Raw genomic sequence first — 20,107 nt, forward strand, 5'->3', positions numbered from 1 at the left:
GGAATGTAAGGTTTGCATTTGTTGTTTGAGATATGGCAATATATCTTAGTCAAAATTATGCTGTAGCGGTCGTTCCCTTGAAGAATGGATTTCAGTTCACTGTCCGCATTCTGTTCTGCCGCAATGACTTCGTAGTCGATAGGTTCGCGTTTCATTACATTGATGCGTGAAAGGAAATCGGGTACTGTGTTTTCTTTACCCTTTACGTAACGTATATCAGTCGTAAATTGGCTGATGTAATGCAAGTATCGGAGGTGTCGTGGCTCTGCCTTTTCGGGTTTCTGTTTAAAAGCGAAAGTGATTGGTTTGTGGTCGGTGTAGATCAAACAACATCTAACAGATGATGTTAACTTGCGGGAAAAAAATCCTAGGGGCTGCGCCTCGTCGTTTTTTATTTGGTGCAGCAGGCCTCCGATACAGTTGTCTGATGCATCGACTGATAGTGTGAGTTGTGCATTTTCTTGTGGTTGCGCTGCAGGGTTGCATTGGCTAATTTTAGTTTAAAATCGTTGAATGCTTTTCGCGACTCTTCGGTCCACTGAATTTTGCGTTTGTCGTTTTTGATGTTGCCCGGAATAAGAGCTTGCAGGATATCTTGAGTATGTGCAGCGCCGGGTATAAATCTTCGGTAGAAGTTGATAATTGCTATGAAACGTCGTAGGTTCTTTGCGATGGTTGGTTCCGTGTACGCGTTTATTGCCTCTACTTTTTCTAGCAGTGGCAAAATACCGTTGGGTTTGACCAGATGACCGAGATACCTCACGTTTGACTGACCAAAAACACATTTATTGCCGTTAACGGTTAAGCCGTTTTGCTTTAAACGTTCGAACACAATTCGAAGGTGTTGCTTATGTTGAGCTTCGGTGCAGGACGCGATGCAGATGTCGTCTAGGTATGGTACGACAAAGTCTAATCCTCGAAACACACTGTCGATGTGTCGTTGAAATGTTTGGCCCGCGTTGCATAGGCCAAATGTCATGTATCGAAATTCGAATAAGCCGAACGGAGTTGTTATGGCCGTTTTTTCGATGTCATCGGGATGCATGGGTATCTGGTGGTACGCTCTTTCTAGGTCGATAGTTCAAAATATGCTTTTGCCTGCAAATACTTGATGAAATGTCTGGATATTTGGAATGGGGTACCTGTCCTTTTCGGTGACGGCGTTTAGTGCTCTATAATCCCCGCACGGTCTCCAGGTGTTGTCCTTCTTAGGTGCCATATGAAGTGGCGAAGCCCATTGACTTTTGGATGGCTGGCAAATACCCTTCGCCATCAGGTATTCGAATTCCGCTTTGGCGGCTTTTAGTTTTTCGGGTGTGAGGCGACGTGGTTTTGCGTTCACTGGTGGACCGCTAGTGACGATGTGGTGGAACGTTGTAGTTTTGACAATGCGTTTATTATGTGACGGTGCGAATAGTTCCTTAAATTCTGACAGTAATTCTGTATATTTGTTTGTACCAGTAACAAGTTTAATGCCAGTGGTAGCTGTAGCTCGCGTTATACCGTATGTATGTAGTCTCGTCGTTTTATCGATTAGTAATTTGTTTTTTAAGTCTACTAGCAGGTCGTAGTGCGTTAGGAAATCCGCGCCGATAATTGGCGATTTTATGTCGGCTATGCAAAATGTCCATTCAAATGGGCGACGGAGGCCGAGATTTAGTTTCAGAGTTTTCTGTCCGAATGTTTGTATTGGCGTTCCATTCACTGCGAAAATTGCCTGGGTAATCGTCGGTTTATGAGTGTTGTTTGTTGCGGTTGCTGGGATCACCGATATATCTGCTCCGGTGTCGATGAGGAAATGTTGATTGTCGTAAACGTTTTTTATGAAAAGGCGGAGGTTGTTGATGCCATGGCCGAGCTGGCAAGCGCCTCCCATGGCTTGAGCTCGGGGTGCTAGTTTTTTTGGTCCTCCTGTGTGCTGCCGGCCGTACGGTCAAACTTGCATGGTGGCCTGCACTTACGAGCGCTCGTCCCGTATTTGTAGTGATACCAGCATGTGTCGTGGTGTTCGCGGCTTCGTGAACTCGATCGTGTAGGTGTTGGTCTTCGTTGGTTGTCGCGGCGTGGCCATTTGATGTCTCGGAGATCCCGTGAGAGCGCGTTGATCTGGTGTTGCATTTCTAGAATTGCTTGACTTGCAGGTTCATTGCCGGCGCTTTGCTGTGAGTGTGTGTTTGCTGCCTTTAGTAGCCTCCATGATACGATCGGCCATCGTTGCTGCGTTGACCAATGTTATGTGCTCATCTGCGGATAGAATTGCGCGTATTCGTTCAGGCAGATTCCGGAGCCATAACTGCTTTAGGAGCTCGTCTGTAACTGGTGTAGCTGCGGCCCTTGTCCGCATTTCGGCTAACAACTGTGACGGTTTGCGGTCACCGAGTGATAAGTCGCTGAGCAGTTTTGTTAGTTTGGTTTGTGTGCTATCGGCAAATTCGTTGATGATTCGAGCCTTGAGGTTTTCGTACATTTCGTTGCGTGCTGTTGGATTGGTACGAAAATCAGCTAGTTTGTACATAACGCGCGTAGGAAGTTGTCCAATTATGGAATAGTATCGTTTTTTGTCGGACACGATACCTGCCGCTTCAAATGCCGCCTCGACTTGCCAGAACCATAGGTCGGTATGTTCCTCAACGAAATCTGGGAGCTTAACTTTCCCATGGTCCAGTGTGTCCACCCGCATTGATGCCTGTCGCTCTGGAGCCGGTGTCTCTTGCTCGTCGTTGTGCATATTTTTATTTTTATTATCACTTGTGGGGATAGCCAGTATGTTCTGCCGCTTCGTCGGGGTCACGAGTATGGATCTTCGCGTTGGTGTAACCAGTATAGATCTTCTTTTGGTTAGAGTAAAAACACGTGTTTCGACTTCTTGGTTATAGTAAAATTCTTTATTTGGTAAAATGGTGTGTTCTAGTTGACTATGCGCGAATGAATGGCGTGATCTTTGTACGAAAGAATAATGACAGTTCTGCTAACTTGCGATGCAGATGCATAAAATAATAAGTGCTGCCAAACCATCGAATTGATGGTGCTGCCTTTGGCTGATAGGTGTGTTCGCGTACTACACTGCCACAGGTGTGTTCGCGTACTACACTGCCACAAGTGTGTTCGCGTACTACACTGCCACCAAATTTAATAGATTTGCAGAATTACTCATTTTTCTTGCTTGTCCATTTCTTTATTTTGTCGTGTTTGTTTTTTTTAATCTGGTTCACAGCAAAGTGCTTTTCACTTCATGTAGTGGGTGTTTTGTCCTTTTTTCGTGTGAGGTTTCAGCAAGAATTACCTCACAAAATAAACCTCACAAACCAGTTGTGAGGTTTTCTCAGAATAAGGCTGTAATTTCATTTTTTCAAAATTTCGTACATACGTTATTCCTTTTCTTCTCAAATTCTTTTGCCTCATTATATTTTCTGTTTGTTAAATTTTAATTTTAGGTACTGCTCACATACGCTCACTTCTCGGTTGAATCCCCAGTTTAAAAGTTAAAACTTTAATATAAAAGGCGTATTTAAATTAAATTTAATTTGTTTAAATTGTCAAGTAGCGGTTGTTGCCGCTGGTCTGCCCTTCTTGACTTTTTCAACCCTATATTGTTCGAGTATTGCTCTTTGACCCAGAGGTTCCACTCCCACATTAATATCAAGTTTTTTTATTTGTGTTATCATGTCAAATAAAATTTACTTATTATTATCTTTCTCGGAACTTTCTCACATTTTCTTATGTTTTCAACCAGGGTTTTCATTTGCTACTCCGTAGCAGCAAAATTTCTAGAATTAGTGCTACAGTTCTCGCATGTGTTATCGTTTTTTAATACGCTTTTATTAGCTTCACTTGTATGTATGTATGTAACTTTTTTAAGTGGTACTGAAACCTAGAATATTTGAGCGACACTGTAGGAAGGCGATAGTAAGTTTAAGCCAGACCTGTGTAATACTGAGTAGTAATGGTACTAGTACGTACTTAAATAATTTAATTTTTATCTTGAAGTACTTAGTATGTACTAAGTACTTTCAGAATTTTCAAGTACAAGTACCAGTAATTGAAAAGTACTTGAAATTTTAACAAATATTTGAAATTATTTGAAAAGAATTGAAAGTACTTGAAAAGAATTGAAAAATGTACTTGAATGAACTTTCAAGTACTTGAAAAGAATTGAAAAATAGATTCAAGTACATTTTCAAGTACTTTCAAATCTTTTCAAATACTTTCAAGTATTTGTTAAAATTTCAAGTATTTTTCAATTACTTGTACTTGTACTTGTACTTTACAATTTTGGGAATGCCAGTACCAGTATCATTACAATTCCTTTAAAATGTACTTGTTACAAGTCGTACTGGTACTACACCAAAAAGATGCGCTTAAAAGTATGCAACATATATATAAAACTAGTTTTGGTGAAATTTAAATAGCATACTGAGTTGGGCGTCGATTGTTCATCAGATGCAAGGTTGTACAGTAGAGCATGCAGTAATTTACCTGGGCTCTCGACTGTTTGCTGCTGGACAAGCTCATGTAGCACTCAGTCGTTGTAGATCTTTGGACGGTATTCGAATTGAAGAACTAGACTGTTCAAAGTTGACAGGTAAAACCCCATGTAACAGTGAAGCTTTAGAAGAAATGATTCGATTAAGAAGTAATAATTCGTAAAGTCGTCAATAGAACTTGGTCGCAAATAATGTAACAATTAGTCAATGAAAGTTTACGAGTAGATATTAAATGCTGCCTAATTACCGATTTACTTAACCAATACTAAAGGTGGGCCATCTAATGTTTTAAATTTGGATTATTTATATTTCGACATTGGAAACGTCAAATACCATTCGGAAAGTGACAGATATTCAGTAAAGAGTCTAAAATTTACGAATTTGTCGCTATTCACTAGAAGAAAACTGGGAAATATTGAAACAAAACCGAGGATGGTCAATTTTACCGAAAAATCATATTTTCGGACGATGCTTAACGTAACCATCGAGGTGGAAACGATGGTTACGTTAACAAGCAGAATTGTCGCATTTGGGGCACAGGACGGCGCTACGTTCCATACAGCAAACGCTACACTCAATCTTTTATGCCATGTCTTCGAAAATCGCATAATCAGCAAAAGAGGATGTAAATTGACCTACCAGAAGCTGCGATTTAACTCCGTTGGACTATTTTCTGTAGGGAGCTGTTAAAGATAAATGTTACGCCAACCATCCAAAAACAATTCAAGATCTAAAGTACGAGATTCAAGCTGCTGTAGCTGCCTTAAGGCCTGAAACCATCGGATAAGCTACTGTAAACTTAACCGTGGTGGTCATTTGTCCGAAATTGTTTTCCACGAATAAATTTCATAAAACAATCTTTTAAATAAATGTTAGACCTTTGAACAATATCAAGCCGTTTTTGTTTTATTGACTTTTTAAATTTAAAATTTTATATGGCCCACCCTATACATCTCATAGTTCATATTTTAACAAATTTGGGGTTTCTCACATCAAACTAAAAAATTAAAAATAAATATAGTTTAAAAAAACCAAAAAACACGCTTTTAAAGCATATCAAACTAAAAAGTGAAAAATAATTCTTTGTATTGTTTCTAACAATAATAATGAAAGAAAAATTCCTGCATTATTGTGAGAAAAGCGTGGCATGCTCGATATACATATGTATGTACATATGAAAAACATGTCACAAAGCACCCCACGCTTTTCTCACAATAATGCAGTAATTTTTCTTTCATTATTATTGTTAGTTTATACAAAAAATTATTTTTCACTTTTTAGTTTGATATGCCTTAAAAGCGTGTTTTTTTTAGTTTTTTTTAAACTATATTTATTTATTTTGCTACTTTCTGTCATCTATGTACATATGTACATATATACAAGTAAGTACAAGTAGTATATAAAAGAAGGTCGTATTAGTTACAAAATTTATAACTCAAGAACGGCTGAACCGATTTGGCTGAAAATTGGTGGGGAAGTAGCTCAGAACAGAGCCGCTCAAAATAATGCGCAATTTTTCATGCCTATACTCGGAGTATAGGCAAGCAAATGCAGTCGAAGCATGTACGCTATGACGCTAATTCTGCCAGCGTCAAAAATACACTCGAAATACAGGAATTCAGTTTCGAATAAGCATTTAGAGGACTTAGTGAGAATCAAAACTTACGATCTTGAAGTCGATATGGAAAAAATCATGGAAAGTTAAAAAAAATTAACTTAAAATTATTGTTGTTCTTAATTGCTTTTTTAATAAAAACTATATTTTTTTTTATTTTTTTTCTAAATTTTTAATAACAAAATAACCAAATAGCACGACTTCACTTAGTGTACTAAGCAAGCGCGCGCACACAATCATACGCTGGCAGATATCAAATGTGTGATTGTATGCGTTGGTAAATAAATTGCGTATTATTTTGAGCAGCTCTGGCTTAGAAGCAAGACATAGGATATAAAATATCTCTTTTTTTATCTCTTTATGTTAAAATTCAATACATCTCATAAATACATAAATTTTATTTCAAATCATAAGCATTTGTTCAAAATTCATGTAAGAATCATTTGAAAATTTTAGTAATTATAAAATAGAAAGAAATAAGTAAAAATGTTCATATCCATACATGCTTTATATATAGGTTATACTGCTTTTGCTACTGAACCAGGCAGTTTTTTTAGGACGAACAAATTAATTGGGTTGCGCGAATTACTGAGAACGTGCCCGTTATGCCTAAGCGAATTTGAAAGATGCCGGTTAAGAAAACGTCCGTTCGCGATAATGGTTTTGAACAATAGAATTCTTTATTACCAGAATTTCATGGTTTAGCATAAAACTTAACCTAACATCTTAAACTAGTGATAAGTATGTATGTATATAAAAAAGGGGAAAGCATATGTAGTTAAAATTAATCTCGAAAAAAAGTGTCGTTTTTAGTATTTTCATAGCGAATTAATCTATATTAATTAGCTAAATCGGTTCAGCCGTTCTCGGATTTTAACGAGACTAACGAATAGGAATTATTTTATATTTGTACAAATCGATAATGGTTTATAGACAATTCTGGTATCTAAATTGGACAATGGGCTTTGCACTGCTCATATTTCGGTGAAAAGCCATATCTTGGAACTTGGTATAATTTCAACCAAACTTTATTCCTAGTGTTATCCTGACATTCCTATGTTACAGTGTCAGAATTCTTAAAGTTGGACTACCCCTCCTACTATATCATAATTTTAAATTCTATCTGACATATCCGACGTCTGTCTAACATCCGAACTTAAATCAGCGCTTCCCAAACTTCCACAATCTTTTTTTATAGATTCAACGGTTTTATTCAACAAAGTGGTCTCTCTTTCCTTTATTGAAAAAAGTGATTTTCTTTTGGGTGAATGCCTTATTGGCAAAATCTTTTTGTAGTTTGATTTCGAGTTTATTGAGCAAATTGATTGCATCTGAACTATTCTCTTTTTGTTGAAAATATAGCTTCAGTTTCCTAGAATAATTCATAGCGTCTTCTATTTTTATTATAGTTTCGGGCTGTGCTAAATCTTCATCACCGGAGTCTTCTTCAAGCAACTCATGCAGAAAGTCTTGAATTAAGTCAGTGTCTGAGTGTTCTTCTGTGGCTATAATATTCTCGTCAATCCTTGAATATTCATCAAACTTGCTTAAAACCACTACGTTATTAATTTCGATAATTTTGCTTAAAGGTTCATCGTCCTCCGGGTCGAAATCTAATCCATCAGGAATGTCTTTTACCAGACCAGCCTGTCGAAAACAGTTTCTTATGGTTTCCTTAGAGACACTTTCCCATGCAACACTTAACGTATTGACAGCATCTAAAAGACTCACAGCTTTTGTCGGGAAGGTCCATAATTTTCATCAGAAGCTGCTTTCTATAAGATTGTTTCAAGCTATTAATGACACCTTGATCCATAGGCTGAAGAACCGATGTAGTATTAGGCGGAAGAAAAAGTAGTTTAATGTTGTGAAGATGAACTTGAGGATGAGCAGGGCAATTATCTACTAATAGCAAAATTTTAGTCTTGGCTTTTATAAGTTCACAATGCCATTTCTTTAAATAGTCAGTAAAGGTCTGAGAAGTCATCTAGGATTTGTTGTTAGCACAATAATCTACCGGCAACGTTTTAACGTTTTTAAAGCATCCGGGGCTGTTATATTTTCCTGAAAGCAGACATTGTTCAGAAACAGCGGATTGTATTAAATTGTATTTAAAATTTACCAATAACCAATAATTTCCGTTTTACCGTGCCCGATGCATTAGCACAAATCATGGCATTTATTCTTTCTTTAGGCATTTTTCCACCACTGCATGCTTCACCTTTGATCTTATGTGTTTTGTCAGGCAGCATCTTATAGAAAATTCCCGTTTCGTCCGCATTAAAAATGTTGTCCATGGAATAATTGTAACTTATTGTAGGCCAGGTTTGTAATAGCCAGTCATTTGTAACACTTTGGTCCACAGAAGCCGATTCACCACAAATTTTGCCGAAGCAAATATTATGGCTCTTTTTAAATCTGTCTAGCCATCGGGAACTGCATTTAAAATTAGCACCGACAGCTTCTCCGAATTCATTGGCTTTCATCATTAGCATTGGACCACTTACTGGAAAATTATTGGCCCATTTCTGTTGAAACCATTTAAACAGTAATTCATCAACTTGAGGATGTGTCGCAAATCTTATTTTTTTTTCTTGTCGTTGACTTTCCAATCATTTTTAATTTTTTCCCGATTAATCCATATGTTCGAAACAGTCTTTTTTTTTAGGTTTTTGTTCAAGCAAATGTCAGCTTGAGAAGTTCCTCCTTCAAGTTCGCATATTATTGTATATTTTTCATGCAATGTAAATGCTCGCTTTTTATTTTTTTCCGACAATTTTCTTAAAATTAACAACTCTCAATGAAAAGCCAACGAACGTCACTTTCAGCCCACCGCAGAAGTTGTTTGCCTCTTTGACTTATTTCCAAGAAAAAATGAACATTTTCTGCTGCAGAGACTGATTGTGTCTCTTGATCGAATTCGGGGAAGTACAAAATTTTGCTTATTGCCAACTGATTGCCAACTTTGTTTTGAAATTTGATTTTGAAAGCTTCGGTTATAATGGACAAAAGCCGATTTTATTGTCTATAATAACCGGAGTCCATTATAACCGAGTCTATTTTAACCGAGTTTTTTACATATGTTTGAACTGGGACTTGACAAAGAGGTACATAATAACAGAGTTTCCATCTTAAGCGAGTCCATTATAAATGGATTACACTGTATATTAAATTATTGTACCGTTATAACAAACGGCCGATAACTTTCGTAATTTAACATATTTCCACCCGAAATAGGAGCGTATTCTTAAAGTATGCTTCTATCTGAATATGCAAAAAAAATTGCTGTTTTCGGTTTCACAATACATGGTAGAAACCTCCTTAAGCTAGGTATATACAATATTAAACGATCAGTTAATTTTGTTAAGATATCTTGCATGTTGACATATTTAGTTGTCAAAAAAGTCTTGCGGTATGTTTATTGAATCAATTCGTGTGGCACCCATACATCGAGCTTCTTAGTGACTCCAAGCTTCTTCAAATGGTTTATAAAGGTTTGATGATTACTATGCCGGTCTCTTTCGACCAATTCGACGACAGGCCTTCCGGAGCGTGGCGCATCTTGGACCACCTCTACACCAGAATGAAAACGTTGAAACCATCGTTGTGCGGTGGAAATGGGATACAGGTCCATAAACTGCACAAATTTTATTGGCGGCTTGAGATGCATTTTTGTCTTTATCGTAATAGTACTGTAAAATATGCCGTATTTTCTCTTTATTTTGCTCCATGTTTGCGACGCTATAACTCACGAACGACCTAAAAGAAACGACAAACAATCAAACATGTGTTAGCGCGTGAAAGGAACTTTCCAAAAAGGTATAGCAAGACCCGATGCGACGAATAAAACTAGAACTACGCGCTTTCAGCGCCAACTAGCGAAAATACCGCAAGACGTGCGTATTGTTTTTTGTGAAATTATCAGATTACCGTTTTACCGACTAAGTACCAGACTGGAAAGATTGATCATTTTTATCGGCTATTTGCTTTGCGTTGTTGCCTAAACAGCTTACTTGAATTATTGCAACGTACAAGAATCAACGCCAGGGAAATAACTTTTGCTGCAAGCAACTTTTTTTGTACTACATATTTTTTTACTTTATCCATTTTTGCAAATACCACATACTATTAACATGTCACATACTAATAAAATTTTTTTGTGCTTCATTAAGGTACCTCACATACCATCCTCAATGTTTTGGTAAGGAACACGTGTACCAGATTCATTAGGATATCTCAATTTTAAGTCAAGATACAGCGTGCATAGACAAACGGAAGCACTTTTGCCTCTCGGAGAGAGGTATATCCAAAACAAACGTTGACTTCTTAACTTATTGTTTTATGAACGAAAAAAACGAGTCATTCGGTGCCAAGTCAGCTCTATACGGAGAATGACTCATCAAACGATGTTTTGTGTGCTCAAAGTCGTTTATGAGTGATAGGATTGTCGTGATTTGGTGGTTTTCCTGATTTGTTAAAAGACAACAAAGGGTTGTACACCACTCAGAATTTACTGTTATGCGTTGTTCTAGAGGTCCAGTTTTTCCAAAAAACAAACTGGCAACAATCTTTTTTAGAAGTGTTTCCTTTTCGAATAACTTTTATTAGATTCGGCTCAACTTAAAATACCCAAACAGTTACTGCTGTTTACTTTCGGGCTCATGCCACTATGTCATAGACATGTTTGGAAGCACCCCTATCGTATTTTATTAAAATTTCTCTCGACCAATCAACACGAGCCATTTTTTAGTGATTGAAAAATTATGTGGGAACTAAAGTGAACTAATGGTCTCGCAAAATTGAATGTATGCCAGTCCCATTAATGCTCATAGTTGTCTCAATTTCATGATAGGTCACACCTCGATATTGCAATATCAGTTTACGCACATCATCAATAGTTTTCAGAACAACAACTGATTTTTGGTCGATTGAATTATCCATGCCATCGATAACTGGTCCTTGATGGAGCTTCATCGTCTAATCTTGAATTAAGTTCATCTATCCACAAATCACCCAACAAAAATTTCAAACTTTAAGATAAAATTGTGAGTTTCCAGATTGCAACACTGTGGTTGATAAAAACTCCCGATGCATGAAAGCAAACTACGTATGTATATACACATTATTTGGACATACTTTAGGAGTATATTTAATTTATTGCGTATGCAGCTATTACATTCTATATGTACATATATTTCACACGTATGTATACTATATATCTAACGCATATATGTATAAGTAAATATATACACATATGTATATGTAAATGCATGAAAGAAAACTTGGGTTTCTGCTCCGAGTATGAAGGTGTGAGCAAGGTATTAAGTCTTGTAGTAGTTTTTCAAGATTAATGAGAGAGCACGCAACGTCTTAGTAGTGGCGGCGGTAACGGCAGCGACAATACTTTACACAACCTAAGTTTGCGATTGGCGTGTGCGCGATTTCTGCGGTTTACGTGCTACGCCCTCATTAGCTACCTCGCGGCACACAAAATGCGGCACACCCATACACAGTTTATGCCCATTCGTCTATATGTACAAATGCGTGAATGTAAAACTTTACGAATTCTTCATGGAACGAGCTAGTTTCAAGCAATACTCCAAAGTAAATCGCTAATGTGGCAAAATGGGTTAGACATGTAAAAACCCGCGCTTTTTCTGTGAAGTGCAGCAGCCAATAAGCAAGACGCGCTGTAACAAATGCTAGCCCCATTGGCCAAGATTATCTTTCGGCGTTTAGTTTTTCCCTTATAACTACACAACTAATGACGCTACCAGCATATGCGGCCGCAAAAAACGTCTTCATTCGGCGAAAAGATCGAGTAAAAATATTTACTCAATTTCTTGTAAATAGTTTAAATATGCGTGTGTGGGTATTTCAAAATCGTTACTGCTTTTTGGCAGGAAAGCAAAGTAGTATATAAATGTGAGAACGTATATATGTACATATATGTATATATACATACGTGTTTATTTCCTACATTCTATATCAAAGCAAAGACATCAAAACACGACCCTTAAGTACATATATATTATTATATATGTACGTACATAAATGTATTATTATATGAATAAATTTACATTTGCCAAAAAAAGGTATGACGGAATAGAGACTGAAAACAAGAGTCATTCAACATTTAAAGCATTGTTATTAAATTTCATTCCATAAGAAATCCACTTATACATAGCACCTTCACACCGCATGTTAAATATACATATGCATGTATGTATGTATGTATGTATGTACATTAGACTGGTCTTTTTTTGTATGGGAAAATTTTTTTTTTGCAAAAAGAGTGTACCGCCCCCGCAAATTTTTCCTTTTTATGCCAATAACGAAATTCCAAAATCTTAGACTGATTGCCCTAGGTTAAGGCGTGGCACATGCCCACTAAAGTGGCTAAAACCGGTTTATATGGACTTTTCAAGAGACAAGGCACGAAAATATAAGTAAAATGTTTCATATATGTCTTTAATATATTATTATATTGAAATTAACTTACGTTTAATGATTAATATTCTTTATAATCATTTAAACTTAAGCGCAAAGGTCTGATTTATTAATGCTACCGTATTTTTTCCTATATTCAGTTACTGTTTGCATAAAAGTTTTAAAACATAAGCCTTTAAAAAAACCGCAAAAAGGCAACTCTGTAAACATATATTTAAATCGTAAAATAAAATGTTGGCAACAACAGAGGAAAGTCAACATCTGGTCAATACCGTTAGTTTTGAGCCACGTGGCAATTAAAAGTGTGTAAAAAGTGAAGTGTATTTATTTTGAGCTTTGAATCATAGAAACATTATTGCTTTAAAGAGAATTGATATTGATTGTATTTGCAAAATAGACACAAGAGCTAGTGAAAAAATGTATTTATTAGAATATGACGAAAGCCAAATTGTTGGATCTAAGCTGCCTTCCAATGGGCAAGTTTTGAAAGTGTTGTTTTATAACATGCGTAAAGTGAAATTGGATCTTCGTTCAAGTGCGTATCTGGTTATCAAAGAGGCCGAAATTCTTTGGAATAAAGCCCGTATTCCAGTGCGCCAAATTGATAGAAGTGTTCAAAAAGTTGAAGCTTTATATAAAGAATGGAAAAATCTGCAAAAAACTTGCAAACGCAGCACACCACTTCAAAAAATGCGAGAAGATCAGTTTATTAAAAATATGAATAACTTATTTGACATTGCGCACGGAAATGCGTTAGATTTAATTAAAATAGAAGAAGATAAAGAGTTTTTGAAGAACCAACGTAAAGAAGGTAGACCTGGTGCAATGGTGGGATGCGATCGTTCATTATTTGAAAAAGAAAAGCGAAGAAATACTCGTATTGAGAAAGAGGTAATCCGAAAAGGAAAGCAGGGTGAAGAACAATTCCAAGTATTCCTAACAGCGAATGATTTGAGTGACAATACTGAAGAACCAACGTAAAGAAGGTAGACCTGGTGCAATAGTGGGATGCGATCGTTCATTATTTGAAAAAGAAAAGCGAAGAAATACTCGTATTGAGAAAGAGGTAATCCGAAAAGGAAAGCAGGGTGAAGAACAATTCCAAGTATTCCTAACAGCGAATGATTTGAGTGACAATACTGAAGAACTAATTGATGTATACGACAGTGATGATAATACTGATCAAACTGCTAACTGTAGCTTTCAACAAAAAAACAGAAAACGAGGAATGAAACATTTTATCACTTCAAAGCTTGTTGCGACCTTAGACAAGTGCAAAGTCAGTGATAGGGACGCAGTACGTATTCTTATAGCTGCGGCTGAAGCATTGGAACATGATATCAGTACATTGGTAATCAGCAAGACATCGATTCGGCTTTGCCGTAAACAAATTCGTTCGGAAACTGCTGCAAAACTGATGACGGATTTTAAAAACAGCAATATAAATCAAATTACGGTACATTGGGATGGAAAAATTTTACCGTCAATCACAGGAAACGCAAAAGTGGACAGATTACCAGTTGTGATAACAACAGATGGCATTGAACATCTACTTGGAGTACCTGCCCTGTCAGCTGGTACTGGCAAAGAACAGACAGACGCCATACTCGAACTATTAAAGGAATGGAATCTAACAGAAAAGGTATTTAAAAGTAATTTCTTATAATAGTAAATATTAACAACATTCTTTCCACACAAGGTAGAAGCTTTATGTTTTGATACTACCGCGGCAAATACAGGTAGATTACAAGGTACTTGCATTTTATTAGAACAACACCTCAATAGAGAATTGTTATATCTCCCTTGCCGTCATCACATATATGAGCTTTTGCTGAAAAGTGCTTTCGCGAAATATGATTTAAAATTAAGTGGTCCATCATTAGATATTTTCCAGCGTTTTAAAAAAAATTGGCCCAAGATCAATCAGCAAAAATTTGCAAGTGGAATGGTGGATAAAAAAATAAATGTAGCGCTAAACAAAGCCGAACAAGACCAATTAGCTCAATTTGCTCATAACTATTTGACTAAACAACATCCCAGGGCAGACTACAAGGAGTTATTGGAATTGAGCCTTATATTTCTTGGTCGAAACACAGAGCCTGTAAGGTTTAAATCACCTGGAGCGATGCATCATGCCCGATGGATGGCTAAAGCGATATATACATACAATAAAGATTTTTCTTTTCCGCCACCAATTCTTAATCTCGTCAGATGAGGCAAATGCTATACAAGATATTAGTGTGTTCATTTTGAAAATTTATTTGAGACCGTGGATTGAAGCGCCAATTGCCGCGAAAGCACCCTTAAATGATTTAAATTTTATTAAAAATATTATTAAATTCAATGAATTGAATGAAATAATAAGCAATGAAGTAACACTCAAGTTTTCGAATCACTTGTGGTACCTGACACCAGAAGCAGCAGGTCTTTCATTTTTTGATAATGCTGTAGACCTTGGAGAAAAGAGAAAAATGGTTGAAAATCTCAAAAAAGAACAAAATAATGAGAATAAAAGAATAGTAACAAACATGAATGAATTATACCAAAACAATATTTCAGATTTTGTTAACAAAAAAAGAGTGAGCTTTTTCGAAAGATTTAATATTCAAACTAACTTTCTAAAACTTGACCCATCCAAGTGGCACAATGAATCCGAATTTCAAAAAGGAATGAATATTGTGAAAAACTTACATGTTGTTAATGATACCGCAGAGCGTTTTGTAAAGCTAATGGAAGAATATAATACAGCTCTAACAAAAAACGAAGAAGAGAAACAATATATCTTGCAAACAGTAACTGAATATAGGAAAAAATACGGTAGCATTAATAAATCAGACCTTTGCGCTTAAGTTTAAATGATTATAAAGAATATTAATCATTAAACGTAAGTTAATTTCAATATAATAATATATTAAAGACATATATGAAACATTTTACTTATATTTTCGTGCCTTGTCTCTTGAAAAGTCCATATAAACCGGTTTTAGCCACTTTAGTGGGCATGTGCCACGCCTTAACCTAGGGCAATCAGTCTAAGATTTTGGAATTTCGTTATTGGCATAAAAAGGAAAAATTTGCGGGGGCGGTACACTCTTTCTGCAAAAAAAAAAAAATTAAGTCCGGTCTAATGTACATGTTATGTTATGTTATATAGTTCATACTTTGTTTGTGTTTCTTATAAATATAATATTAAGATATTTAATAATACAAGTCGAAAAGGGCTAAGCTTGTATGATATTGTAGTAAATCCTTTTTTTAGATATATTTCTTAATATCTTAATAATATACTTTAAAATCAATCAGAAAAACGGAAATAAGTATTTAAGAAGAAATGGAAATAGAAAGCGACTTTATCGATATTTAGCAAGAATCACATTCAAGGGTGTTATAGAATCTAATAGTTGTTGGAATCAGAATTGAATTCGATAAAAAATGTAGTAGGCATCATGAATTCAGATATTATTGGTTTGATATTTGAAACAAAAATTTTATTGGAATCGGGTGACACGAAAATAAATTTTATTGAATATATGTTTCGGAAAAATGGAAGACGAACTAAAAAGCGTCCAAGCAAAACAGCTGTCAAAAATTAACCAAATATTCTACGATCAAAACTTAGTAAGACTTTGTTCATAATTCCAATTTTCGAAACAGTTATTAAAATCAATTCCCGGAATAGCCTTCAATGCCCCTAGCGATTCACGTTTAATGTCTTCAGTTGACTCATAACGGTTTTCCCGGAACGGAAGCTCCTAAGTGAATGACACTCAGAGAACTACCCTCACTAGCGTGAACTTCTTCACATGACTCCATCCTCCACAATTTACAATAGACTCCAAAAAACAGTTCTACTTTTCTTGTCATATTCCGTAGAAGTTTCTCTTATTAACCCTCAATACTATATACTGACTTGGTAACCTCTCTAAAGTTCCATTAAGGGGTTAGGGGTAGTCAGAAGCACGAAAAATTAGAGTTTTAACTTGGTACCACGGGGAGCAGTTAACCCTTGGAGGTAACTCCAATCTGCTCATTGGGTTTGGCCCTTTGTGGAGATTCGTGGTGGCTGTGGTCTAATCCTATCACGAAGTTTGTAACATACAGAAGGAACCGTCGGAGACCTTATAAAGTATACATATAAATGATATTGTATGGAAAACTTTTACATTTGACAATGTATCTCCACAAAAGTTGGCACAGATTATTTTCTAGGGCAACAATGTAATCTTCGAAGAAATTGTTCAAATCGGCTTACCATAGCATATAGCTGCCATACAAACTGAACGATCGGAAAAAAGTTCTTGTATAGAAAACTTTTGCATTTGACAAGATATGGTCACAAAATTTGGTACGAATTATTTACTAAGGCAACAATGTAATCTCCGAAGAAATTGTTCAGATCGGATTACTATAAATATAGCTGCCATACAAACTGAACGATCGGAAAAAAGTTCTTGTATGGAAAACTTTTGCATTTGACAAGATATATTCACAGAATTCGGTATACATTATTTTCTAAGGCAACAATGTAATCTCCGAAGAAATTGTTCAGATCGGCTTACTATAGCATATAGCTGCCATACAAACTGAACGATCGGAAAAAAGTTATTGTATGGAAAACTTTTGCATTTCACAAGATATACGAGGTGTGTTCAAAAAGTATCGCGAATTTTGTGTTTTTTCAAAAATTATTTATTTATTCATAAATATCTATTTTGTCCCCTTCAAAGTAATCCCCATGAGATATTATACACTTGTGCCAACGGTTTTTCCAATCTTCGAAGCACTTCAAAAAATCATTTTTTTTTTATCTTCTTCAGCTTCTCCTTCGATGCCGTCTTTATCTCGTCAAGAGAAGCGCAACGTCGTCCTCTCATAGGCCTCTTCAGTTTAGGGAACAAGAAAAAGTCACAGGGGGCCAGATTTGAGGAATACGGTGGCTGCGGCATCATTAGTGTGTTGTTTTTGGCCAAAAAGTCGCGCACAAGCAACGATGTGTGAGCAGGGGCGTTATCGTAGTGCATTTTTTTGAATAGGTAAAAATCGAAGACGATCCAAAACACGTGCAAGCAAAGCAGCTGTCAACAATTAAATGAACATTCAAAATGGCCGAGCTTGTCGGCGTAAGTGAGAGACATGAGTACCAATATAACGCCACAAAAAATTCGAATATACGTAACCCGCGAAAATTCAAAATTCGCGATACTTTTTGAACACACCTCGTATTCACAAAATTTGGTATAGATTATTTTTTAGGGCAACAATGTAATATCCGAAGAAATTGTTCAGATCGGCTTACTATAGCATATAGCTGCCATACAAACAGAACGATCGGAACCAAGGGCTTGTATGGAAAACTTTCGCTTTTAACGTGGTATCTTCACGAAACTTGACAAGGGTTACTCCGAAAAAATTGTTCAGATCGGGTTACCATAGCATATAGCTTCCATATAAACTGAACACATAGTTACTAAAAGAAATGCATCTGTGAAGGGTATATTAGCTTCGGTGCAGCCGGAGTTAATGTTGTTCTTGTTTTAATTGAGGGTATACAAAAACTCCAATTTCTATTTTCGCCTCTGAAAGCGTTAGAATTTTTTTTTTCCAAATATTGAAATTTTTCCTCCAAATCTTAGCAGTGCGAACGTCTTTTTCAACATTAAACGTACCATATTATGACCTAATTAATGTTATAAAATGGTTAATTATTATAAAAGAGGAAGCTCACCATCCCCAATATACATTTCTGCAAAAGTTACATGACTTATTTTTACACTTGAATACGTATGTTATTCATGACTTAATTAAATTAATAAATATAGTAATGTATAGTAAAATAGTAACATGTTTGTATTATAACATTTTGACTTAAATCAAGGAAGTTATATATTGGTTGTCAAAAAAGTCTTGCGGTATTTTTATTGAATTTTCAATTGTTCATAAAATTGGTTACAATAATGCGATTCAAGTCAAATATGCGCCGTTTTGTTCGATGGCGCGTTCCCAACGAGATGCCAACTTCATAATGCCCCTCTCATAGAAGCTCGCGTCACTAAAGATGTGTGTGGCCTGGCGTTGTCCTGATGGAAGACAATTCTGCCTCTGTTGATCAAAGATGGCCTCTTCTGCATGAGTGCTGCCTTCAAGCGGTCCAGTTGTTGGCAGTACAGGTTCGAATTGAGCGTTTGGCCATAGGGGAGCAGCTCATAGTGGATTATTCCCTGCCAATCCCACCAAACACACAGGAGAACCTTCCTGGCCGTCAATCCAGGCTTGGCCACCGTCTGGGCCGCTTCACCGCTTTTCGACCACGACCGTTTGCGCCTTACGTTATCGTAAGTGACCCACTTTTCATCGCCAGTCACCATACGCTTCAAAAACGGGTCGATTTTGTTGCGATTTAGAAGCGATTCACATGCGTCGATACGGTCAAAGATGTTTTTTTGCGTCAATTCGTGTGGCACCCATACATCGAGCTTCTTAGTGACTTCGAGCTTCTTCAAATGGTTTATAACGGTTTGATGACTCATGCCCAGCTCTTGACCGATGCTACGGCTGCTACTACGAGTATGCCGGTCTCTTTCGACCAATTCAGCGATTTTATCGTAATTTTCGACGACAGGCCTTCCGGAGCGTGGCGCATCTTCGACCACCTCTACACCAGAACGAAAACGTTGAAACCATCGTTGCGCGGTGGAAATGGAGACTGTATCGGGTCCATAAACTGCACAAATTTTATTGGCGGCTTGAGATGCATTTTTGCCTTTATCGTAGTAGTACTGTAAAATATGCCGTATTTTCTCTTTATTTTGCTCCATGTTTGCGACGCTATAACTCACGAACGACCTAAAAGAAACGACAATCAATCAAACATGTGTTAGCGCGTGAAATGAGCTTTCCAAAAAGGTATAGCGTGACCCGATGCGACGAATAAAACTAGAATTACGCGCTTTCAGCGCCAACTTGCGAAAATACCGCAAGACTTTTTTGACAACCCATTATTTTAAAGTTTATACAGAACGATTGTTGACTAGCAGAGCGACTAGAATCTAATTCCATAAAACGTCTTGCTGTTGAGTTGACGCGGATCGTGGCTGAATTGTAAATAGAAGTGGATGATCAAATAAGAGTGGCGCGCGGGATAATTTTTGGTATCGAAGCGAAAACAAATGTGGAAAACGTTGGATCGCTGAATCGTTCGATTATAAGGTGAAATCATTGCGGAAACCAATCCTTTTGTTTACCGTGTGCAGGCGCTGTGTTGTGTTGTCCTGTGTACTGATGTTTGAATGCGATATTCTCAGGTGTGGTGTGTTTTATAAGAGTGCACCAGTTTTTCACTCTTGCAACATGTTGCTACAAAGTATGATAGTTTTGTTCACCTAACGGTTGTATGCTTCACCTAAAACTAATCGAGATGGCCATGGTAATCCAATGATCAGAATGACAAAATGAGTCGAAATAAGGGTAACACTCCGTATATCTGTCAGTTCGTGCAAGCTTTAACTTGAGTAAAAATTGAGATATCATAATGAAACTCGATATATGTGCTTCTTGACAA

At 36.7% G+C, this 20,107-nt stretch overlaps 1 protein-coding gene across 1 annotated transcript; it reads right to left on the minus strand.

Annotated features, from left to right (window-relative positions):
* Window positions 1–2,143: 2,143 nt before the first annotated feature.
* Window positions 2,144–2,728, minus strand: LOC125779767 (uncharacterized). The gene has a single exon (XM_049461038.1). It carries the CDS (start codon window positions 2,726–2,728, stop codon window positions 2,144–2,146), a length of 585 nt encoding a protein of 194 aa, XP_049316995.1.
* Between the last annotated feature and the right edge of the window lie 17,379 nt (window positions 2,729–20,107).

Source organism: Bactrocera dorsalis, chromosome 6 (genome assembly GCF_023373825.1).
Source record: "Bactrocera dorsalis isolate Fly_Bdor chromosome 6, ASM2337382v1, whole genome shotgun sequence".
Taxonomy (NCBI): Eukaryota; Metazoa; Arthropoda; class Insecta; order Diptera; family Tephritidae; genus Bactrocera; species Bactrocera dorsalis.

Coding starts and splice junctions, on each gene's coding strand:
- LOC125779767 (XM_049461038.1), bottom strand. CDS start 2,728: ATGCACAACGACGAGCAAGAGACACCGGCTCCAGAGCGACAGGCATCA.